The sequence below is a fragment of the Peromyscus eremicus genome, chromosome 6 (genome assembly GCF_949786415.1).
Source record: "Peromyscus eremicus chromosome 6, PerEre_H2_v1, whole genome shotgun sequence".
NCBI lineage: Eukaryota > Metazoa > Chordata > Mammalia > Rodentia > Cricetidae > Peromyscus > Peromyscus eremicus.
In genome coordinates, this window is record NC_081421.1 from 89,357,839 (window position 1) to 89,384,310 (window position 26,472).

At 40.5% G+C, this 26,472-nt stretch overlaps 1 protein-coding gene across 3 annotated transcripts in view; it reads left to right on the top strand.

Moving 5' to 3' along the window:
- Positions 1-26,472, top strand: part of Plppr5 (phospholipid phosphatase related 5) — a 180,407-nt gene that overhangs the window by 49,034 nt on the left and 104,901 nt on the right. For 2 of the 3 annotated variants that reach the window (XM_059264989.1, XM_059264990.1), the window contains exon 2: positions 22,582-22,770. In XM_059264989.1, the coding sequence (XP_059120972.1) occupies positions 22,582-22,770 (189 nt within the window). Of the gene's footprint in view, positions 1-22,533; positions 22,771-26,472 lie in introns of those variants that run through there. The other variant, XM_059264991.1, reaches the window with a different exon arrangement.

The window sequence follows — 26,472 nt, forward strand, 5'->3', positions numbered from 1 at the left end:
TTGTTGTTTATTTTAGTTTGTCAAATAATGAGTTAAACTAACTTTAAGCATGCGATTCAGGAAAAACAGTCAATCACGTAACTCTGGATTTACTTCACATGTAAATGAAGTGCATTAGCTTTGGTCAATGTAAACAACAGACAACATCCATAATGAGTTTTCAGGAAGTGAACTCAAACAGCAATGTTGTGAGGCAGGTGTGCTGTGGAGGCTCTCTGGCATGGCGTGGGAAGAACACTGATTACAGAACTTATTGTAAGAGTTTATTTTGTTCACTTGTTGATACGGTATATTGGGCAAAGGTTCTCATTCACTGGTTTAAGCTACAATCTAGAATGTCACTGTGCACCACATGGAAGCTGTGTGCCCTGAGTCTGGTAGTGTAGGCTCTGTACTTTCCTAGTTTTGTGATCCCAGATAAAGTGTCTTGACCTCTTTAAAGCCCAGTGTCAGTGAACAATTCATAAGATATGTAGGATTGAGTATGAAATTCCAGGAGCAGTAATTGTCTTGAGAGTACAGTGGTGATTACTAGAACCTCTAGAATGGGACAAGAGTTGGGACTGTCCATCAAAGGATAAATTTGAGTCCAACAGGAGAAATCAGCTCACGAGAGCTACTGTAGAACATGGTAATTATAGTTAAAAACACTGTGTTCTTTAAAAATTGCCGACAATAGCTTTGAAATTTTCTTACCCTGGGAAAAAAATGACAAGTAAATAACAAATATGAAAATTATGTTGATTTAGTCATTCAAACATGTATACATATATCAAAAGGTTGCACACATCCTGAATGTATAAAATTACATCAGTTAAAAATTGACATTGAGGAGTTGCAGAGATAACTAGGTGGTAAGAAACACTTGCTGATTTCGCAGAATGCTTGAGTTCAGATCCCAGTACCCACATCACTCAAAGTGTGGGCAAAGTCAGGCTTTCTTGGACAGTTCAAGGGAGACTCTTCTCTGCTTTATCCAGTCTCCCCAGTGGAAGCGATCCTTAGCTGATGGTACAATCACTTCAGCCACATGTGTGTCTTTTTGCTTGCCTTTACATCTTCTTCATTTGTGCATTTGCATCCCTGTGCCCAAATTTCCCCTGTTTATAAGACCGGTGATTATATCAGATTTCAGTCCACCCTGATGTCTTCATTTTAAATTGGCTTCTTCTGCAAAGATCCTATTTCCAGATACGGTATCATTCTGAGTCAGGAGAGAACGTCAAGATACTTTGGGAGCAGGGAAGCTTTCAGCCTACAACGCAGCACATCTACTTCTAGCTTACCCAAGCAAGCTCTGCCACTTCACATCTACTGATATCAAAGGCACATTTCTGAAAACTACCCATTGTGTGGCCTTACTGTCCTATATCTAGCCACTCCGTCCACACTGACAGCCTCAACTGAGAATTGCCTTGTGGGACTAGTTGAGCTACAGATCCTGGTCTAGGTCAGGGAGCCACTTGGAGACCTATTTATTCTGCCACCCATTAAGCTTTTCGTGCATCAGCGTCTCTGTTCACATGGCTGCTTCATCTGGGTCGACTATTTCCTCATTTTACCTTTTACCTTCACTAATCCTCTGCTGACGTAAGTGCCAGCAGTAACAGCTTGTGTTTCTTGAAATCTCTTTTGTATCGGGAGTTCTGACAACTCTACTAAAGGGATTGCCTCATTGAATCTGCACGAGTTGTTTTTCGGTAAATTGGTCATTTTACAGATGAGAAAAACTGAGCCCCAGAGAGATTGTCATGTCAAGTTGTGCTATTGCACAGTGAGGGCTGCCAGAGCCAGAATGTAAACCTCAGTCAGATTCTTGACCAGTTCTTTTTGTTTGCCAGTTTCAAAAAGTGAATTGGCTTCTTAGACTTCTTCAAAGATGAGTGACGAGACATAATATATGACTTAGTTGACTCATGTATTAATATATTAATTGTACTGTTAACTATTCTACATTCTCAGAAAATATCTTATTTCTCGTGTGCCTTCATTTCTTTACTTTTGAAACAGCAAATAAGTTGATAATTGACAAACTTTATTTTTCTATACTTCAAATTCCTTATAGAAAATCATTATTAAAAAGTATGATTTTAAGATTATAAGAGCCAGAGGTGGTGGATGATTACTGTTTCTCAGATGCAGTAGGGGAGTTTCACATACAAATTGACAACAGTTCTGATAGCATGTACAAAGGCCTGCGTAAACTGCAACCATCTAAAGTAACAGCATGGAAAGGGAGTTGGTTATGAAGTCATACCTCTAGCTGAAGAGCTACTGGAAACTGATGACTTCTGGGCCAGGGAGAGTCAATTTTTTTAAGGGATAGCAGACGTGAGAGGTTACCCACACTCCATGTAGATAGTCTTAAAAACTCAGACATATATTGTAGCTAGAGTTTCCCTACCTGGTCCACAGTCAGGACAAATCTCTCTCACCTGCCAGTCCCACAGCCGCTCAGACCCAACCAAGTAAACACACAGAGACTTATATTGCTTATAAACTGTATGGCCACGGCAGACTTCTTGCTATCTAGTTCTTCTATTTTGAATTAACCCATTTCTATTAATCTATACTTTGCCACATGGCTCGTGGCTTATCAGTACCTTACATCTTGCTTGTCATAGTGGCAGTTGGCAGTGTCTCTCTGCCTCAGCCTTCCACTTCCCAGAATTCTTTTCTGTGCTTGTCCTGCCTATACTTCCTGCCTGGCTACTGGCCAATCAGTGTTTTATTTATTAACCAATCAGAGCAACACATTTGACATACAGAACATCCCACAGCAATATATAGACAATGCTAAGTTGACTCAATGGGTTTAAGAAAATAGAGCACGTGAAATTGGAGGAAAGTGGTGGGAAGGACTAGGGGAGGAATTATAGGGAAGAGAATGGAGGGATAGATTTAATGAAAACACATTATGTGTTTGTATGAAACTCTCAAAGAATACAAAGTAATTGCTAAACGAATTTTGACTTGGGGTTAGGGCAGAATTCCCAACTATTTCTGTAATAGCCCCAACTATACTTCTGCCATTTTGTACTACATATTTATGTGAAGCAGCATTCTCAGCTTTAATGGTTATGCAAAAAAATAATAATCTACTCTTAAGACTGTTGAAGGTATTCTGTGTCCTGCAGTATCAAATATCCAGCCAAGATTAAATTCTTTATGTAAAAACAGACAAGCATATCCATCTCTTTAATATGCAAATTTGCTATTGTCTCTAAAAATGTTAAAACTCTATGTTTAGAACTGCTTTAAAATAAATTTCTTTATGATTTATTATTAGTAAAAAAGGATCATTTTGCCTATAACCACTCTTGTAAATACTTATATCTCTCTTGTCTTCTATTTTCAACACTGAACGTTTTTTTTTCTACCCTTTATTTGAAATGTTTTCATCTCTCGCATCAAAAGAAATGGGCAAGAGCACCACACAATGCTGATTTTCAAGGCAAGTTCCAGCTCTAGTGTTTCACATGGGAACCCCTGTGAGAACCACTTTTTGCTCCCTTCTTTCCCGTTCTTTACTGGCTTGCTCTGTCCAGAGACTCAACCTCAAATTGTGGCACTGGATCAGTCGCTGAACTTGGCAGAACTTGAGTTAATCTATAAAAGATTCTCCACAAAGAAATCATATTCAAATTTTAGTTTCTAAAAGAAAAATAGAAGTGTTGGTGTCTTTGCTATTTTTCTAAAAGAGAAGGGAAAGAAAGATGGGTGAGGGCTAGGCAAAAATGGCACCAAGAGAGTGAAGGGCATATTTTCTGAATCTCTGGGTCTGCCTTTGAACTTGGGGATGAAACTTTGTTCTCATAGGCTTTTTCAGGTTTCTAAACTGGGACACTGGATCTCTTCACACACACACACACACACACACACACACCACACACGCATACACACACACACCACACACACATACACACACACACACACACACACACACACCTATAAATCCTTCAAAATTGCTGCTTTTGAATTGGGTTAGTTTGCTTTATTTTAGGACACTTCTCAACTTCTCACTTACTCTACAGTCTGGAAGAGAGACTCTAGCGCCAGAACTAAACTAAAGAGAAAGCAATGCTTGTTTTCAGATATACTGAATGTTACCTGTCTGCTGGAGAATACTGTTGGAAATGCTCCACCTTCTCCCTGGCCCTTTTCTTTCCAGCATCCCTTGGTGGAGGTCTTCCCTACATTTGCATGCTTATCTCTATGAGTTGCCCTGGCTCCCCTGAGGGAAGCTTCTGACAGAGGTGGAGCTAAGTTCACAGCTCATTTGTTCATCCTTGGTTATCTCCTTTAAAACTTCCCCCTACCCCCCTGCCTTCTTAAGAGGTGATTTTCAGATTGGCTTTAAGCCATACTCCACAAGGTACAACCCATACCTGGCACCATTGTGGAGCCAAGAACCTGTGGCTAGATAGGTCATAGGCACTTGGGACTACCTACCACTATTGTTTTGCTATATAGACATAGTATTAAACTGACTCCTAATGACGTATTGTTAAACCCATAGATTAATGCATCTCTCAACCCTCACCACAGAAGCCTCGCTGACTAACAGGAAGACCCACAACTAGCCAAGGTGCAGAGAGTAAGAGAATGCAGAATTCCCAGCCCTAAATGAAACCTCTCCATCGTACCTGCCTCTTCACAAGGCTTGGGGAATCACTGTAGAAAAGGAAGCAGAAAGATTGTAAGAGCAAGTGGATGAGTACAAGGAAGTTGTGTTTCCCAGACTCAACAGGACAGTTACATATATGAGCTCACAAGGGTTGTGATAGCATGCACAAGATCTGTGTAGACTCAAGCCAGACAAAATTCAAGCATGGGACAGGGTGCACAAAATCCCATCCCTAGCTGAGGGATAATTAGTTAATAATAGTTGCTGGCAAAAAGAGGGAGAATATGTTGTAAGAGTTTAACCCCTAGTAAGTCAACTACACTTGAATTGAAGGCCATATGCTCAAGAATAAACAGACAGCACAAACCGACTTGATGGGATTTAAAAAAAAAGACTTCAAGTGGTACACCTGGGATGAGTTGATGGAGGGGATGAATATGTGAATGTGTTTAAAACATGTCTAAAATTCTCAAAAATTAAATTAAAAATGAGAAGGGAAAAAACTACTCCTCCCCCATGACTGTTTTTTTCCTCCTCTAGTTTCTTAATTTGGGCTATGGTTACCTCTCTGAATTTTTAATTGTCAAGGAAAATCACAGTTTTTCCATAAAATATCTTTACTTCATTATATCTTCCAGCCACTATTCCATCGCCCTACATTATTGATCTTCAAACTCATGTAACAAACTGGAGGCAATACAGTAACCCTTTTTCCTCACTGTCTTTCCAAATGGAGCTTTCTCTTTGACTATTTCATGAGCGTTTTACAAGTGACTAGGTTCATACTCACCATGTCCAATGACTCAGGTTCCATCTTACTGTCCTTGTTTGATTGGAAGATCCTGTCTCTGGGGCTTGTCCTATCTCACTGTGAACATTCCTCTTAGTGTCCTTGACTAGAAAGACTTGGCAACGGAAAGGGGGTTGAATGTTTGTTCTTGCAATGGCTGCTTGTTCTTCTTTTTTATTTTCCTCCACAAAACTTTGTAAAATATCAGGCTCTAAGGAAAAAAAAACTATAGTATCATTAAATTCCATTGTTTCATTTGGAACTAAATGAAAAAAATACCTATAGGACATCAGCAAATAGATACATATTAATTGTTTGCATAGATCCATGACCAAAGAGGGATGCTGCAGTTTTCTAGTCTCTGAAAATCACACACCGAGACAGAAAGAACCCATTCCAGTAAACAGTTACTCAGAATAGCTGCCACACTCCCTCCTTCAAAACAGGAAGTAGATCTGCAGATCCAGTGTTTAGGTTGATAAAACCTTCCTGGTGAAAACTGTGAGCCAACAAATGTCACTGTTATGCAATCTGGTAAATCACTGTCTCCTCTTGAGCAGAAAGGAGAAGAGAAGCAAGGTAGGTACAGACTATTACTCTACACTCTTGTCTATTCTGGTTACTAAGGTGACCCTTAACATCATTCTTTACTCATTGTGTTAATCTTTTCTTCTTTCCTAGCTCTCCCTTTAAAATACCTTTCAATTTCATCCTTTCTTTCTAATTTATACTCTGCATCAATCTATATCTTATTTTTCATGCATTTATTTACTGACTTTGATCAAATACAAGCCAGATGTTATGGGGTTTCAGTCCATGGAAATAGAAAAGCGAAGCATCTACTTATCTTTTGGCAGGCAGGACAGGGTAGGGTGGTGCTTGGCACAGGAAGAAAAGAGCTATATCCAAATAAATATCTAATCTCAATAGAGACAACTGTAGCGACTCTAATTCACTTGGTATTACGTGAGACTAAATAGAAGCTCGAGACAGCTTCCTCAGGAAGTGGTACTAGAACTGAAATGTAAGGGATAAGTAGTTACTGGTTGGAAGGGAAAGCAAGGGGATCCCAGGTAGCACAGCACAAATGCAAACACCTTATGGTTGGAGGCAGCATGGTAATAAGCTGCAAAAAGTTGTGTGTAGAGTTAGGGGAATATGGAAGCCAGAAAGGTTGGCAGATGACAAGTGGGGCCTCTTAGACAATGTTAAGAAGTCTTGTTTGTACTGGAGAGCAAAGGAATCCATTAAGATGGTTCAACGATAGGGAGACAACATTGGATTGAACTTTGCAAAGATTGACTTGCACTTGGGGGTGGCTTCCTCTGCTCTCCTATGTGAGTGTATGCCTCCTTTCCCTGTACTATGTGGATTATACAGATCAATGTCCAGAGACTCTCCAGGCTGTGCTGTTTGAATCTTATTTCCCAACAAGGTTGTGTAGATGGTTTCTCATTGCTTTTAGGATAAGTTTTAACCCATTAGATTTATTATATCTACTAAAATAATAATAATAATAATAATAATAATAATAATAATAATAATAATTTCTACCATATGGACCCAGTGTTCTTCCTAAATAGATTCTTTCTTCCAGCCAAAGCTAGCTCCACTCTTTGACTAAGTTAGCCTTCTACCAGTTTTCCAAGCACACCTATCACTTCTGTCTTCCATTTTTTTAAAAAAATGGGAACTTCTGAAACCTAATGTATAGCATTTTCTTTTACTAATGTCTAAACATATTTGAGGTTCCACTCAAATATTCCTAGCTCCACAGACTGCTCACTAGCCACTCTAGGCCACTGTGTGGTCTCGTATTCACTATGCTCTACCGGCACATATGTAATTATAGCAAGAAAGAGTCTTGCAGGGTAGATTCTTTGCAGGAATGCAATTTACCTTCCATTTTAGGTACTGTGATCCTGGCTTATCGTATCTACTTAAATTATGATCTCCTTAAGCAATGCCAATTTTATATTGTTTGTCATGGTGACTGTGATTTCTTTCCTAATAAAAAATCAGAGTACAGAGAAAAGGAAAGGGAACACAGCAGAATTTGAGTGTAAGTACAATCATGAGATTTTTCTTTAAGAATTCTTCAGTAATACTTTTATTTGCTACTTGATAGACTGCTGAGATGTTATCCCACAATTTTTTCCACAGTACCTTGTTGAACACTTTTTTTCCATTTCACCATGGGTATAAATAATGCAGTTAAACCATAATTTCTTTTGTTATGCCTCAATTATTTCCATAGGAGAGGCTCAGAAATACACAACTGCTGGTTCGAGTGTCCAATTATTGTTACTTATCACCTAATAGCCTTCCGGTAAACTTGAACTTCAGATAGTCCAGAACAATATTCATTTCAGTCCAATCTCGTTAGCACCGATTTTTATTGTTGCATATATTTTCTGTTTTTTAAACAAAAAATATGGTGGCATTGTTTTGTTTTGAATGTGCATAAGTAGCATCACTTCTCCAGTATTTGGAAAATTGCTTAGAAAGGGTGCAAGTGCACCCCCCATGGGTAGAAGACTTGGTTCTGAATTTTCGTTTTCTTCCTTCCTTCCTTCCTTCCTTCCTTTCTTTCTTTCTTTCTTTCTTTCTTTCTTTCTTTCTTTCTTTCTTTCTTTCTTTCTTTCTTTCTTTCTTTCTCTCTCTCTCTTCTCTTTCTTTCTTTCTTTCTTTCTTTCTTTCTTTCTTTCTTTCTTTCTTTCTTTCTTTCCTTTCTTCCTTCTCTCTCTGTCTCTCTCTTTGTCTCTCTCTCCTTCCTTTCTTCCTTCCTTCATTTATTTTTGTCAAGAACTCATTATGTAGTTCAGCTTTTCCTGAAACTCACTATGTAGGCCATGCTGGTCTCAAACTTATGATCATGATCCTCCTGCCTCAGCCTTCTGATTCGTGGGAATACCAGCATATATGATCATGCTTGGTCTCTGAGATCAGATTCATTCATGGACACTATAAATATTCATGGTGTTCTGAGTATGCGTCACAGTAAAAAGGGATGGCACCTCGAAGACAATGAGTAATGTTAGTTTTGTGGAGTGTAAAATGGCCATAACACAGCATTTAGAGTCTAATGGACTTTCTTTCCACAGTCACCCCTGACAGTGGCTTTGGGCATTGTTTCTGCCTGGATGATTTCACAAACATAAAACCAAGAATTTAGCAGAATGAGACACTAGTGCTAAACCAAGTATTACTATCACAGTCTAAATTTGAGTTTTCATTTGAGAAGCCTGGCAGCCACAGATATAGGAAATGCAACATCCTGGAAGTCACAGGAGAGTTAGCTGGGAGGAGAGTCATTCTCTTGAGAAAATCATTGTTAAAAACCCAACGTAGAACTTTATCCAGCATGCCTGGTAAAAGATTTACTGTAATGTCAATGTATTTAATATTTGATCTGTATGAATTATGCCATTTTGCATGTACTTTCTTACTTCCTCTGTGAATTGCTTATTACAGAGTTATCTTTCTTCTAGCAATATGCAAAAATGTGTGCAAAGAATTTTATCCATCTCATTTTGATTTCATTATCAGAATATCCAACATCTGCTGAGGCTGAAGTCCAGTCTCAGAAAGGTTTCTTTCACTTCACTCCCAGCCTCCATATCATCAGCACAATTCACATGGAAATTCCACAGAGATGTGAGATTGCTAGTGGATTAGATGTCTCTGGAAAATTTGACCTCCCAAATTTGATTTATTTAGCATATTTGCATTTTAATGGTTTTCTTCCTGAAAGGGTAATCGTCTCATCAAGATGGACTGCTATGGTTTTACTGAGTCATTCACATTCCTCAGCTCATTTATCTGTGTTTATTACTGTTCAGTATGACTAGACTGCACAATATGCAAGCACACGTGGATCCCATCCACCTGAAGTGAATACTTCAGCATTTTAAAAGATGGAGAACTTGGAATTTTGGTGACCTGAGAGATGATCATCATGTGGTTTTGATAGTCAGCTGAATCAGTTTCCCAGTCTCAAAGCGAACAGCAACTAATGTTTCTGTAGTGCCTTCTCATTTATAGGATTCTTTTCATGTATGTTCACTCATTTCATGACATGTTCAAATTATTGAAAAGGTTCAATAGCCTTTCAAAAGCTACAAGTGAACCAACCACTTGATGAGCCAACTCTTTCCCTCCCAGTATCTGTTATCAGGTCCTAAGCTTGCTCTAGGTATCAGATTGAGGTTTGGTGAGTGGACATGGCTGGTGGCTGTGGTTTGATAGTAAGCTACTGTCTACTATTACCAAATCAAACTGCGGCATCTCCATTTTATTATCCCCTATCCCGTACCAAACACCATTTATTTTATTATTTTATTATATTTGCTACAACAAGCCATTTCTCCCCACCATGTCTTCTCTTCTCAAATACTCTAGCTCTCCCCAGGAATTGCTATATTTCATTTACCACTAAAACAATGAACCAATTCCTGTCACCAGTTATCATGGAGAGGGATGAAGAGAAAAAAAAACCTTATCTAGACTCTGTCTAACTCTTGAATAAGATGTTCTTCTTAGGATATTGGTGTGTGGCCTGAGAAGTCCACAGTATTCCTTAGAATAAAGCAGGTTCAAATAAAACTTAAAAGACTACTATGTATCAGTCTCCACTATTGTTTAGCATCATCTTCCAAGCATATATATGTCAAAATATGGGCCCATCCACAAAGGGGCTACAGATCTCCAAAAGGCATCACCTTCTGTGTAAGATTAAAGATAAAAAACATTACAAATCTTATTAGTTGCTGATATCATCAATAATATTTTTTGTGGCAAAAAGCTTTGTGAAGTTTCTTTTGGCAATTTTTATGGCTTTTCTGAGCATTTCATACAATAAGTTTTGAATACATTCGCCTCTCTTGACTCTTTTTCTTAGCATCATTTCCATCCTCACATTCCTTCCTGTCTAACTACGATATTGTTACATTTTTCATCTTCTTTCCCCCATTGAGTCTAGTGTGTGTTGACCAACTAGTCTTGGGAGTGTGACCTGTCCTGGTATGTGTTCAGCCTACCAAACATCACATAACTGAGGAAAACTGGCTCTCTGTCTCCTAGTAGCTATCAAATTCCAATAATTTCTCAGCTAGTGGTGAGATTTCCTGTCCAGCTCCATCCCATGCTAGAATTTTGTCCGGCTGGATTTTCCACAGGTCTTGTGCAAATGAGCTCATATGTATATCTACTCTGTTGTGTCTGGGGAACCCTGTCACCTTGTTGTCACTGACTACCCTAGACTCTTACAATTTTTCTTCCCCCTCTTCTACAAAGATCCCTGAGCCTTGGGGGAGGGGATATCTTTTATAATATTTTTATGACTTGCTCTCTCTTGATGTCTTTTTGTGCAGATGTGTGGATGGTATGACAATCACAGCTCAGATTATCACTAGAATATTCAGAATACAAATTTCCATAACTCTAGTTAGCATTACTAGTGGTAATCCTTTATATTCATACCGCATGCCCACCCCAGTCCCTGACAATCCCTGATCTATTCTTTAATGCCATGGCTCTGGTTTTTCAAGAATGACACAATGGAGTCCTATAATTATGTATCATTTTGAAACTGGCTTTCTTTACTCAACTAAAGGCCTTGGAGAGCTGATCTATGGAGTCCGCTTATTTTTAGTATTGGATATACTTTCTAATACATTGATGTAACAGTTTATGTAATCAAAGATTCCTTTAATACACATAGCAACATTTGTAGACCTGGTATACCATATTATGGTATGTTGGGAATGTCTGAGAAATGATCAGTTCATGGGTCAAACATTACTTCTGCCAGTCATTAACTGTGAGCAAGTTGACAAGGTTCTGAACAAAGTGGAAGAGAATGATCTCTGTTTCGTAGAATTTTCTGAAGGATCATGTAGCATTAAAACATATAAATTCAGTGTCTGAACATAGTGCACTGTAAAATGTGTCTCTTTGCCTTCCCTTTGTCAGTAGGTCAATAGCATAGTACACAGCTTTAGGAAAAATTACCCTCCTGAATGTGTAATATCCTTCTTTGAGTGTGGAAATGCATAGTACTTATTTTTTAAAGAGTTGGTTTGGTTAGCAGATGGAAGATAATCTGTTGTGTCATGCCTGATGTGGATCTTTGCATAGTATTATAAATTCTTAAAGGATGTGATTGAAAACATGCAAAGCACTAGTTTGTGCTTTTCCCTATCACAAGATTATGTTAGCCAGTGTGTCGGTCGGGCAAAGGGTCTAGGAAGCTTTTTAAACTGTCTCAGCAAAGCTGAGGGCCCCATGCCATGTGGTGCTGGTGTAAGACATGCATGATTTCCCTGGTCTTCATCATGCAGTCATCTCCAGCTGGAGAGAAGGAGGCAGAACTGACATTCCAAGGAAGCTTAGCCGGTTCAGACAGCATTAGGAAAGCTCTGTGATGCAGCAGCTTGCTTCTAACTGTCTTTATCTCCCTTCATACTAGACTCCATTACCTGCTAGTAATTGATTTGTTGCAATTTCTGAGTGTAGCCTGTGGTTCCTTTATCAGGATGAATAAGAGGAAAAAATTAAAATTCTGACTCTTAGTTAAACAATGTATAGGAGTGCTTATCCCAAATAATCCGTATTTTATTCACGATCTGCTTCTAGCTACATGAGGAGAGAGTCTGCCCTTCAGGTGCCAGTGCTTGTCGTATGAAAATCATTTTGAAGTGGGCTGCAGTGAGATGGCACTGCCAAGGAGATGGTTAAAATCCTTGCCATCGATTCAGTTTTAACTCAGGCTTTCTGACATTTACAATGTGGTTGTAAAAATTAACTTGTTCTCTAACTTGACTTTAAAGAGTTCAACCGTATATCCATCAACTGGGAAGCTTAGACATCATTAAAAATGAGTAAATGTAATTAGTTATTCTCAAGTGTTGTAACTCATGTGATCATCAACTAGATATTTCAGCAAGGAAGAAAACCAGTGGTGACCTTGAACATGTTAAGCCATTTCAAGTTTCCAGCAAATAGCTGTTTTCATCTCGAAAAAAATTGAGCTTCCCTATGGTTCAACTTGACAATATCCTGTATCCATATCTATATTATCCATATCTATTTATCTAGCTAAATATATATACATTTAGAGACAGGACCTTCAGGGAGACATCACTGAGGATGAATGAAGAAATAAATGTGAGGCTTTAATCAGATAGTGTTGGTGTCTAATAAGATGGGGACATACTGGAGTCCTTTTCTGTATGCAGACTCAGAGGAAAGGTCATCTGAGGCCACAGGCAGACTTGTACATGGCCAGTCACATACAGGCCATTATGAAAGGCTTCCACTGAGGCCATCCCTGTGGCACCTTGGTCTTGAACTTTCCGTACTCAGCACTGTGAGGAAAGAGATTTCTAGCACTAAGCTACCTAGTTTGTTTTTGTTTGTTTGTTTTGAAGTCTGAACAAACTGTTTCAGACTCATGAATTCTTGCCTCAATGACCAAGCCAAGATATCAATTATTAAAGGGATAAAGGAGTATCTATGCTTCATACCTGTGGCCTTGTCCCCAGGTCCACCGAAGAGCAAGTTAAAAAAAAATTCAATGTCATTCAAAGTGTCTTCTTCTGTTACTTATATGACATCAGGATTGTAGATTGGGATTAAAAGTCTGAAGACTCAAACTGTGCACTAAGGTCTCTGTGATGTGACAGCCTCGTGAATTCTGCTCATTCTGCCCCAAAGGCATTGTTGCTGTGCTAAAAATCAGATATTTGTTTCTTTGAGGTTAAATGTGAATGTGCCAACATACTTCTGAGGAACCTTTGATTAGGCTAGCTCATCTACCTCTTTCAATCCAAACCATATGGTTAGCAGGCTAATTATGTGAACTAAACCATGCCACAAAGCATCATGATCCTTAACATGTAAGGAGACATGTAAGGATCCTTATATGTAAGGAGACAGTGTATTGCAGAAGAACATCTGGACTGAGAGTCAGAGAGCTTAGATTTGTGAGCTGCCTGGAATCTGATTTCATCCAGTTATTTAGATAGATTACAGAGTAAAAGGTACACACACTCTGTTAAAATAACTAAGCTGATTGGTTGTGGCCAATCATAATGTCTCAGCAAGGAAAAAAGAACTGGATAAAGTGGATCAGAAAACTGAGTGAGTTTCTCTTCTTTGCTCCATTGCTGTATGAGGTGACCTCATACAGGCAGTCACTTGGGATTGTGATTCTTTGTGTAAATTGAATGGAATTTAAATGTAGAGCAGCCTCAAGTAGTTGCATTCCAACAGGAGATCTCTGCTGCTTACTGCTGTCTTTGAGAACAGTACTGGATTTAGGGAAAACAGGCTTTAATCATGATCTGTCTACTTTGCTGATCATCTTCAGCAAGTGAGGAATGTGAAGATGAGAAAATTATCACTATTTCTTGTGGTCCTTTCCATGAAACTTAAGTGACTATCCAGAGTTCCATTTCATTGAGAATTCAAAACCCCTGGGCTGATTTCTCTGCTCACTTGGATATCCACTGAACTTGAGTGGGTTATTAAGTGACTTAGAAATTGGAAAGAGGATTGAATGGGGACAGGGGAGATGGCTCAGTGAGTAAGGGTGAGTGCTGTGCAAGCCTGAGGACCCGGGTTCAAATCCTCAGATTCCACATTCTAAAAAGTCAACTGTGGCTACACATGCCCAAAATTCCAGTATTAGGAGGTGAGAACTGGTAGATTCTAGGAGCTGGTTGGTCAGCAAATCTTCAGGTTCAGTGAGACACTCTACCTCAAGGGAATAAAGTGGAGGCTGACAGAGCAAGACACTAAACCTCTTCACTTAAATATACACATATGTACACCACACACACACACACACACACACACACACAACACACACACACACACACACACACACACACACACATACACACACAGAGTAAGTAATAAATTAGCCTTCCTCCTACTTTCTCCAAGAATTTACAATGATAAGCAAAATAATCTTTAGTTAAGAATGAAAATATAAAATTTAATTGGTGAATCAGAAGATGTTAAGTAGTTGGAAACTTTATCCTTAAAGTATGGATATTTATATACTGTATCACTGTAAACAACATTGTTCTGAGAGAAAGTTGGAGGAAGAACTTGTGAGAGAAATGTGTCACTGAGTATTCTTCTGTTTGCTTTTCTGATTTCCATTTTATTATCAAATCATTATTGCTAATCATATTTCACTATCGTGTCCCACCATCACATTTCAGTCAGTATTGCTGGGTGTAACGGCATCTTTAATGTAATGCAGTGGATGAGAAATGACATAGTTTGTTTTCACTCGCTGATGACTTGTTTTAATACTTCTTTTGACTCATATAGATCTCCAATACAAACAGAACGTAAATGGTGAAACTTTAATTAACTTCGTAAACTAGGGTATCCTGTGGGAACTTTGGCTTTTATTGGTAGAAACATTCCACACATTTGTTAGAACTCTGAATTAGTCACCAAAGCATGTGTTTTTGCTTTGATGCTATGGCAAAGGGTCACTAATTTGAAATTCACGTCTTACTGTTTGGTACTACAGTGGTTTGAGGTGTAACAGATTTTTTTTGTGTGTGTGTATGTGTGCATGTGTATGAATGTATGGTTTGTATGTGTTATATTGTATGTGCATGTGTATGCGTGATGTGTGTATGTGAGTGTATGTGGTGTGTGTATGGTATGTGTATGTGTGTATGTGTGGTGTGTGTGGTGTGTATGTGGTGTGTGTGTGTGGTGTGTATATGTTGTGTATGTGTGGTTTGTATGTGTGGTGTGTGTGGTTTGTATGTGTGTATGTGTGTATGCGTATGGGCTGTGGGTGGTGGTGATGTACGTGTGTGTGTGTGTGTGTGTGTGTGTGTGTGTGTGTGTGTGTGATGACATGTATGTAGCAGTAAGAGGACATTTCAGGATTGATTTTCTCTTCCCAAACTCATATTTGAGGAAGGGTCTCTTTTCTGTCACACTGTATTCCAGGCTACCTGGCCAGGGAGCTTCCTGGTGATTCTCCTATCTGTCTCCCATCTCACTGTAGGATTTCTGGAATTGCAGAGATGTGTCACTACAGTCAGCCTTTTATTTTAAGGTGGGTTCTAGGTATTGAACTCATGTTGCCAGGTTTGTGAGCAAGTGATTTCACCCACTGAACCATCTTGCCAGCTCAGGAGACTGATTTTTGTTAAGGTTGACAATAAGATAAATGGTAGATAATTTGTGAAACACAAAACCAAACTGGAGGGGGAAGTTCTTCAAATCCCTTTTCTTCAATGACCATGATAATACTGTTTAGTGACTACTCCTTCTGAAAGACCTGGAAGTGTTTTACCTATGTGTCACTAATCCTGGTGACTACCTCCTGTTTACTGAAGTGACATAATCATGCCACTCTTAGTCTACCTCTCTTCTGAACAATGGTGTGCAAAATGGTTGTATTAAAACTACTCTTCCTAAGCAAGGCTCTAGTATGTTCAGAGTCTGGTTATAAACAAATCAGAACTTCAACTTGTTGGGGTTATCAACCCTGGTTTGTTCATTTGCTCTTAATCACAAATTTTAAAAACGTTAGTTGATATGATCCAGATCTGAAAAAGGGAACCATTTCGCATGTCTACCATCTGCTTTGCTTTTACGTCAATCATCCCGCCCCCTCCCCCCATACAAGGACAAGCAAAGAAGTGTCGATTAGCATTCCTGTCTTTATTTTTGCACATGGACTTGCAAACATCATCTGCTCAATTTGCTCCCATGTTTTACTTCACTGCTAAAGACCCATTGTTTCTCCAACTATTTTTAGGATTTTTGATTTAGTTTGGGATGGTCCTCACTAATCACAGCACAAATAATGACTTTCAGGTATTCTCAAGGAACATGAAGGCACAGACAGCTTAGCTGACATGTTCCCAAATGGATCGATGAAGATTTTGCTGATGTCTCACCATGGCAGGATTATACTGGTTTGGTGAAGAATAATGGTAGTAGTGATGACCTCTGATTGTCAGGAATGGCCTTGTCTCTGCATTATATTTAGGTGAAGCAGGCAAGGTTATTAACATTTTAGATGCTGTAGAAACTGAGACATTGAAATGAAGTGGCCAGGACCCTGTACTCATGACTCTGCAGAGCAAAGGTCAGCAGCGTCCTTGATCCTTGGGCTAAAGTGATGACACTTCATTGTCACATCCTTATGTGTATTTTTTTCAAGCTGTTTGAAGCTATTCTCGGGAATCTGAATAATTTGAAGTGTCCCCTGGCTTCTTAGATCTATAAATTGATGCCTAACCTAACAATGTGTACTTTAATGCTTAAAACATACAGCAAATAATCTAATACTTATAGCCTGGGAATCATGGCAGCCAGAATTCATCTGAGTAATTATTGAGTTGAAATCAGAGATGGAAAAACACCTAGGACTGACTTAGATGAGGCAGTCTGTACAACTGATTATGTTTTTTAATTCAGATTTTCCCAAGGCTTTAATATTTATGAAGCATTTTGTAAATATAAGCCTTTCAACATCTGTGCAGCTAAGATTCGTAAGCTGAATTTCAAGAAGAGCAAATGGACTCAGAGAAGCTCAGTAATTGTCGGGGATACACAGTGAATATGACCAGTATGTCTCAGTTAACGTTTGCCAACTTAATACTTTGAATTTCCATAACACAAAAGGATTTCATTTAGGAAATATTAACTATTTCTATTCTTTTCTAGCATTCATATTTAATAAGTTATTTTGCTTCTTTTGGACAATTCTATTAATTTTATATGTACACACGTAGGAAAAAGTAGTTTCACCAAATGAAGTATATGCTTTATTTGTGGTAACCATGTTGAAAAGAAAGATCTGAGATACTGGAAATGAAGAAGAATCAAATTATAATGCAGTCACAGAGTAAGTCACATTAAAGACATCTTGGTGGCCTCGGTTGGAAATAACTGAGTTGAGATAAAGATCACATTGCAGCTGGAACACTGAAGAAGGCAGAGAGATCACCATTCTTGCACCTTCTCTTGAGAAAGCAGCTACCTCCACCTCAAGTACTGGACCTCATTCTATGAGTATGCAGTCCTCTGTGATGTCACTTGTGAGAAGTCAATGATATAATCCCAAATCCTCAGACCTTTTCAATGTGTCTTTCACGATGCCACGTCTTTGGGTTTATATGAGCCCTTTTAAAGACCATATTTCATGGTCTCATTTCTCATTCACGATTCAGAAGTGCTTCCTATACCAAGTAGCCATGGACTTAGTACACTAGTATATGTATTATTTTCCTCGTCCTGTCTAATCATGAGCTAGATAGTGCCCTGTGCAGTGCACGTTCAATAATTTTAGAATGGATTACTGGGTGGCCCGATTCTAAAAGCACTCACCTGGTCTATTTTTTTCAAAGCATCCCTTTTCTTACTCTATTTCCACTCTAGTCTCAGGAGAGCTTCCACCAATCTATATGCTAATATTTAAAATTCTTCATTAGTGCAAAGTCATCTAGCTTTTCAGCCCCGAGTCTCCTCAAACATCATTCTCTCAGGCTTGGCCATATAAATATCATTTTTTTTTTTAAAAGGAGCAACACTTTATTTTGGGGAGTGGTACCTACTTAGTCTTATATGAAACCTCTGTATCCTTCATATTCTACTCTCATAGCTAGGCATGGAAGGAAAAGCTACCTCCTAGGTTTTCTGTGTTTTGTTTTGTTTTCGTGGTTTCCTTTCTACATTTTGTAGATGAATTTCTAAACAGTCTTATTAAATAAAAAACACAGAGTCAAATATAAGGGTGAAAGCCTGAGAGAGATCAGGGAAATAGTGAGAGCCACCAGCCAACCTTAACTCTTCAGCTCTGCAGCTACCCAAAGTGAGTTACTTCCTGTCTACTCGTACCTTTATTGCCTTGCTGTTCTGCCCTCTCATTGGCTCTTAGCCCAACTACCTCACTTCCTTGTCACTGCCTGTCTGTACAGACCTCCAGGTCTCTATGGTTGGTACTGGGATTAAAGGTGTGTGTTACCATGCTTGGCTGTTCCCTAGTGTGTCCTTGAACACACAGACACCCTGTCTACCAAGTGGATTAAGGGCGTGTGCTACCACTGCCTGACTTTTGTGTTAATGGCTTGCTATTTCCTCTGATCTCCAGGCAAACCTTATTTATTAGCATACAAATAAAATATCATCACAACATTTAATGACAAAATCTCAGGAAGATATCTGGGCTTACACATTAGTTATTGGAAATACATGGAAATTCACATTTTCTGTCTTATCTCTTCATATCTTAGGAAATGCTCAATCTCCCCCTCTCCCCCATCATAACCTTCTTTCTTCAATGAATTGAAGGATGAGGTAGTAGGCGTTTGTAACTTCACCTGGTTCTTAAATTCTTTTGATTAATTAGGTCCCATCTCTCACCCTTTAGAAGAATATTTCAGTAACAGAGAAGCCAGTTGATAGCAATCTTAAGGAGCCAGGATTAGATGTTCTGCATCTTTCCAGCAAGCAGCTTCAGTTCTCAAGTTCAATGGGGAGAATACATTCATTCACTTTCCACTTATCTAGTCACTCACAAATAATCAGGGTTTGCCTGCTTACGGCTAGTCTCTTTGTCCTTGTACTGAGATTCAACAGAGATCTTTTCTACCTTCATTTTTGGTAGATCTGTCTTCTGTCTGCTGAAGAATAGTTGTGAACCATATGGGGAAGGGCCACATCTTCCCATGCAGCTGTGGTACCTTTCTGTTTCCTAGCAGATCACATAGGATTAGCTTGAAGGCAAGGGAGGCATTAGAATTGATCAATCACTACCTGAGGTTTGTCTTAGAAGTTTATCGTGACAAATATGGTAAAGGGTAGGAGCTGCTTATCAAAACATGTGCATCTGTATATAATATATTGCTAGAAGCTGAAAATAAAAGATGTTCAACTTCCACATTTTCACATGAATTCTATCACCTTCCTGGGTGAGAGCTGATATAGGGGAGTCTAAAGGACAGAGAAGTGTTTGGTTAAGAGAGGTTGATTGCCATACTGTGTTTGCAAACACAAAGATGTGACTAAGAGTTAAATTAAATTACAAATTTAGTCCTGATTCCAAAAGATTAAACACCAATAACACTATTTTTAATCTAGCCTAGTCTAGATAAAAATTAAGGTAGGACTTCAAAAAATTCTTTGTAGTGGAGAAGATGTATTTTTGGAAAAGATTTCTTAAACTATGTAATAGAAAATAAAGGGGAAAACCATACCCAAATAAGTACATTGTTTGGACAAGGTAATTTACATGTTCTCACTATTGCCAAAATTAGCTCAGAGGTAAGAAAATGTGTCCACTTTATCCCCAAAGCAGCTCAGGTGTAGAAGGTGAAGTAGAGACCAGGGATGTAGAATGCTCTCTCCGGCTCACCTGGAACCAGGCTGTGGCTGTCCAGTCTGCTCAAACATTCATGGAAGGTTATTGTTATGTTGATGTTCTTAGAACGTAAAGGCAGATTCAATACTAACTTTGAATTTTAACATTTGATGGTTAGCTAACCATGAATCTGCCAACAGCACTCTTTGGCCATCTGAAATGGACAAGTAGTGCATTAAAATTCTGGAAGGGGAAAAATCCTTAGTTCCAAGAAGGAGATAAAGTAAAGGAGCAGAGAGTGTGAATACATCTAGACACTGTGCAGAGGACAGACTTACAGAGAAGCCCAGGTCCATTACAGAAGCTCCAATGCCGAGAGCTAACAGAACAAGCCGACTGGTGACAGTTTGGACCAACCTGAGTTACTTTAGGTACATTAAATATCTTTACTTTTAGAAGATTAAAAAAAAATTAACTACCATTGTATGGCTAATGTAGTGAACTAGGGATTATTTAACTCCTACGTTGACCTTGCTGAGTGGACTCTAGGGGGTTTATGGTAACTTGACTAGTGATGAAAGCGAAGCCCAACGAAGCCATGCTTCTTACCCAAGTTTCGAGCACGGTCCAGCAGCAGAGCTCACTTCTGAGCCCAGGCAGCGGCACAGCTGCTGCTCACTTTACATTCTCTGTGTCACTGTGACTGCAGCAGTATATGGGCACAAAGACTGTGAGTCTTACCTCTTGGTAAGTTTCACACAGGAAGCGATGTCTATGTTCTTGGTAGGGGAGTGACCAGAGTAATTTTTTTTTTTCAAAAACAAATGTGCTCAGTGCCTGCAATGTGTCATGCTGTCAACACAGAGCAGGAAACGGAACAAGAGCTTTGTTACATGACCAGTCCAAGGCCATCAATGAACACTAGAACACTCACAAAATATCTTAATTTTGAAAATAATGCACATTTTCATCCACTGTTTCAAAGGTGCAACCCTTAACAATTAACATCATTCCTACAACAACAACAACAACAACAACAACAAATCTACTGAGTGAGAAGGTTAGTGATGGTCCTAACCAGAGAACCAGAGGAGCAGTTCAAACCCTCTACATAGCCTTGGAGCAATTTTTAGAATAGCCACATTTTCATAAAAGGGCAAGTCATTCCTGTACATTTAGAGCCATCTTACTTCCACTGGTCAAAATTGCCTGTCACACCCATCTCTGAAATAATTTAGTTGTTGATTGATATTTGTGATTATGTGGTGGTCCATCTCACGTCTGTTTAACTTTCAAGAAATTCGCCGTGTTATTACCACTCCATCCTCAAACTCAGGTATTTGCCAAATGATAGTTGCTATCATTTTGGGCTTATGTTGTATTTTCCTGATGATAAAGGCCCACCTCCAAAAGCCACAAGACAATCTATTAAAATGAATAAACACCCCAGAAATCGGGTAAGGAATTCCACACTCTAAGGAGAAGAGCAGAGCTCTTAAGGTTCTTTTCCTCTCCTTGCCTTGTGCACATGATTTTTTCTTTGCCCGCTGGACTCACTGGTGTGAGCAGGGTTAGGGTGGCTTGAAGATAATGCCTAAGCTTGTGTGCAGAACTCACAAGGCATTGCAGAACTGGCTCTCGGCATACATATAGCTCCCAAGCTACTTAAATATCCAGCGCACACGTGTGGACAGCTACGTAAGATTGCGTTTTGTATGCTTGTGCTGTGACTCTGCGTGGGTCTCCTGACCTCAGAGGAATCCCTTGAACTCTGGGAATAGCGACATGAGGCACATAGCTCTTTTCCCCTTCCTTGGTGACTGGTACCCCTGGGTCCCAAGAATCTGCTGTGCCTCATCTCACAGAGGAGACTGAGAAGATGAGAGAGGATGTACATAGAACGGGGAAGAGCGGGGGGTGTACCTAAGATGATGCCTTTGACAGCTAGGAACCTTGTTTCTGCGGTTTTATTTACAAAGCCTTAGAAAACTGGAGAGCAGGAAAAGCTATCCAGATTCTAAAATCCTCTGAGAGAATTTCTGTCATCACCCTGGAAGCCGCACCGCCCAGCTGCTGTCCAGCGCAAGGGTCACGGAGTCCGGGCAGCGCTGTGAACACAGGGGCTGCAACTCGCAGGCGCCACCCGAGCACTTTGCGCTTCGGTGGGCTTTGCGCTCTGAAGACGTGTCCCCGCACCATCTTCCCAGGCGCTGTGCGGGAGGTCTGAAACAGCCCAGCTGGTGCCTCGAAAGGGAGTTTCTCGAAGCTCCATCTCTGCTGCCTCCCCTCCCCTTCGGATTTAGGATTTTTACCCCCGCCAGGGAGCTGCTGCAGCTCCACAGCATCCGCCCGCCCTCCGAAGGGACCAGGTGCCACCGACGCCGCTTTCCACGGGCCGGCCGGAGGGCTTGACCCCAGCGCTGCGGTGTCGCGGATGCTCCGGGGCCGGGGCCGGGGACTCCCCGCCCTTGCGCGCGACCCCGCGCCCGGGCGGGCGGCGCTTGTGGCGGGCAGGGGGCGGGCAGGGCAGCCGGGACTCGTCCGGGGGTAGCCGCCTCCTCTGCATCCTGCCCGCGCATCCCGGAGCCCAGCCGCATCCTCCGCCTCTGCCTCTGGCGGCTGCCAGCCTCCGCCTCGCGCCACCTCGGCCTCCCGCCGCCCCCGCCCCCGCGCCCCCGGTGGCTGTGCCTCGGCGGAGCCCGGAGGGGGCCTGTGGCGCGTCGGCCGCCCGCCCGCTCGGCTCGGCTTGGCCGGGAGGCGTGCATGCCCCTGCTGCCCGCGGCGCTCATCAGCAGCATGCTCTATTTCCAGATGGTGATCATGGCAGGGACGGTGATGCTGGCGTACTACTTCGAATACACGGACACGTTCACTGTGAACGTGCAGGGCTTCTTCTGCCACGACAGCGCCTACCGCAAGCCCTATCCCGGCCCAGAAGACAGCAGCGCGGTACCCCCTGTGCTTCTCTACTCGCTGGCTGCAGGCGTCCCGGTGCTCGTGGTAAGCCCAGGGCTGCTAGCCCTCTCTTGCCTTCTGCAGACTGAGGCTCCTCTGGGAGGACCAGGGTACACCGACCATTACCATCTAAGTTCCTCCAACTTGGTGGCAACCCTCTTTCCCCAGAGGACATTCTTCAGGGGAGCATGGGGGTGGGTGAGAGGGAAGCACCCTTGTCTCTCTCCAAACCACCCCTGCACCCTCTGCTGAGCCTGCAGGGCTGGTGGGCTGGCTCAGAGACAGGGAAGAGACCTGCAGAAGGTGATGGGTGGGTGGCAGGGATGGGAAGGGGGTGAGCCTCTGAAGGAATAGACTTGATCCTTTCTGTGGCCCTGTCTCACTGGTTGTCCTCCTCCTGGATTTTGCTAGGAAGAGAAGCAGCAGCCTGGGGTGGGGTAGAGGAGTAAGATGCTGGGGTTGGGGGAGGGACCCCTGCCCAGTTGGGGCAAGGGCACATGCTCCTGTTTTATCCTTCTTTCCTTCCATGTGAAACAGCCAAGGACACTGAGCTGGAGATCAGCTCACAAGTATCTAAAAATGTCTTTGGGCATCTGTAAATGAAGAGGCCTCAGCAACAGGGCTTTGCTGGAAAGCAGGAGTGGAGGGGCCGCAGCACAAGAGCACTTTAGATTTATTTAAAGGCTATCTTCTCCCTGGACGGTTCTACTACTTGCCTCTTCCTGGCTAGATTCCCCCCCCCCTCTCTCTCTCTCCTGACTCTGGTGTGTGTGTGTGTGTGTGTGTGTGTGTGTGTGTGTGTGTGAGAGAGAGAGAGAGAGAGGGGGGGGGGAGGACACAGACACACAGACACATATTCTCTCTCTCTCACATGCACATACACACATGACATGTAACTCTTGAGCTAATAATTACACCACAATTTGCATATATGAACCCAATACAAAGTTCTTTGTAGGAGATGAGTAATATTTCTTTAGAGACCAACCACACTATGGTTCCTTTACATTGATGAAATATCTGAGGTTCCCTTCCCATGATGATCCCTCTCCTTTCTTCTCTCCCTCTCTCCCTCTCCCCACATCACGAATAAGAAGTCAGAGAACAAAAAGGCAAGGGAATGTGAGCTTTTATTTCCCATAGCTGAACATATGAATTGCAGTTGTGAATAAGTGCTGAGTCCATTTTTAAAAATTGTATCTTTTCTTTGGTCTTCAGGGAAGTGATTTAAGAATTTTCAAAACAGAATGTTCTTATCACAAAACTGAAACTATACAAACAAAACCAAGCAAGTTCTTGATAGCTTCAAAATAACTCTGTTTATTACTTCACTTCACAGTTGACTTCAACCTCAGATCTCGCACACTGTTGGGCATGTGTTAAGACTTCCTGGGCTCCAAAAGTCTTTAGTTTGTTTTTGTTTTTGACACTGGATTTCCTAAAATGTGTCAGAAATCCTCAATCCAGTTTCAAGCTCCAGTTCTCCGTCTTCCAGTTTGAAAAGTTGCCAGAGCAAAAGCTGTCCTAGTTTCCGGGGACTTTTTGACTTTGCAGATTCTGGGTTTTCAGGCACATGCTTTCTAGGAGACTAAATAGCACAGAGGTTTTTCAAAATGTGTTTAAAATGGAAAATGCCAATTGCTTTTGGGTCACTGATTCATTTACAATCATAATCAATAATGCCTATCTTGGTAATTGCCATTCAGTTTCTTCAAGGAGATAGCATTTGTCTGTCTTGAACCATCCATCCCTGGTGGCAAGTGCCAGTTTAGAGTTGAAAATACATTGGTCCAAAATTTTAGTGACTCTTCACTTAGGGGAAACCTAGGGAGTGCCTAAGGGGGATAAAGGGAGCTAATCACCACTGAGTGGAACTTAACTGTTGTAGGCATGTGCATTTAAAGAACAGCCTCCCAAGAGATCTTACTTCTCCTCATATTAGAGGAAACTGGGGTTCAGATACTAGACTGGAAATATCTGAAAAATGACAACAAAAGGGAGATCTGGTGTTCATATCCCCAGAGAACTAGTACTGAGTGCCATGCTCCTGCTTCCAAAGAAAATATCTGAAAGCTGGGAGCTGGCTGCTGGAGATTGCATGGAGAGATACATAAACACATAGATTTATGAAAGGGAGGCTCCAAGTTGGCTTTCTTGTGTTGACCTCCAGTTCTCAGATATGAATGAATAGATTTAAACCTCAATGTGAGTTGAATATTGAGTTTTGGATGGTTGGACCCTGCTTCCCTTTCTCCTCTGAGGAATAGTAATTGTGTTACCATACGATCAGCCAGTGTAGCTTAAATAAAACTTTCAAGGTTTCACATCAAGTGAAGTTTCCAATCCTAAAACTAAGCTGGGTAAAGTCATGTGCCTGCAATCTCAACATTAAGGAAGATCACAAGTCTTAGGCTACCTACTATATATAGAAATAGCCTGTCTTGCTGTCCATAAATAAATAGGTAAATAAATAAATGTAATGCAATACAAAAGGCACAGGCTTTTAAATTTTTGGACTAATAGAAAAAAACCCCACAGATTGAAATATTGAGGAGACTAATTTTTCAAAATCACCCTCCAGGTTAAGAATACATAAAAAAAAGCTAAGACAACAAATAAATAAATATGAACCTTAACAGTCAAAATATATTAAATATATTAAATCTGACACAAGGGAAATGTTTGAAGCACTTAATTAGAATAATAATTTGTGATCAGATTCGATTTATATACTATAACAGAAAAAGCACAGACTTAGAAAACTGATAGACTAGGGTTCAAACAAAAAAGAACCAAACAAAACAGCTAGGGATATAGTGTAGTTGTAGATTTTGTTAGCTTAGTATGTTTAAGGCCTTTGGTTTAGTCTCCAGCACTACAAGAAAGAAGAGAAATATGTTCATAAACAGAGACATGTATTTGTTCATATATGTGTGTATATATCACAAAGACCTCTACTGATACAGGGAAGGACAAGATCACTTTCTTTTGGAAAACTGAAGGAAAACTTCATGAAAGTGGTTGCGTTTGAGAAATACTTCATCTTTAATCATCAATTAATTAATTAATTGCTAATTTTTGGCAGTGTCAATACCAAGAGCCTTGTGTGAATACTTAGAAAGTGCTCTACTGGTGAGCTGCATTTCCAGTGCTTGGGATGTGTCTTGAAGGAGGGCTTAAAATTAGGAGAGGAGTTAGGACTTCACAGGAGAAGCTTTGTGAGCAAAACCATGAGCTCAGAAAAAATGTAGAACATTCTTTTCAAACAACTATTGGCCTGCCTTGTTTATGAGAGTGACATTTCAGGGGGAAATGGGGTACATGGTTGGATACAAAGGCTGGAGTCACATTTCTGAGTTCCTCTTTATATCTCAGCAGTGGATTAGGGACATAGTCCAGTGGGTGGTATTTCAGAACACTTGGGGACAGATAGAAGGAAATCTAAGGTTTTTCTATTAACAAAATAGGTAGGCATCAAAGATAATTTTAAACTCCATGGTTAGGGCTGTGTAGTATTATTTCAATACTGTTTTCAAGAAAAAAAAACACAACTTTGGCTTTTTCACAAAGATGACATGGTTTATAATCTCTTTGAATATGGAGCTGTATAGATTGATCTGTAAAGCACTTATCAAAGCAGATTGTAAACTACATATGGATATAAACTTAATTGGTGATCTTGGTTTTCACTGATTAAAAGAATTGGTGATGGGAATGGCCTTTGTTCCCTAAATTTGGATTTGGTGT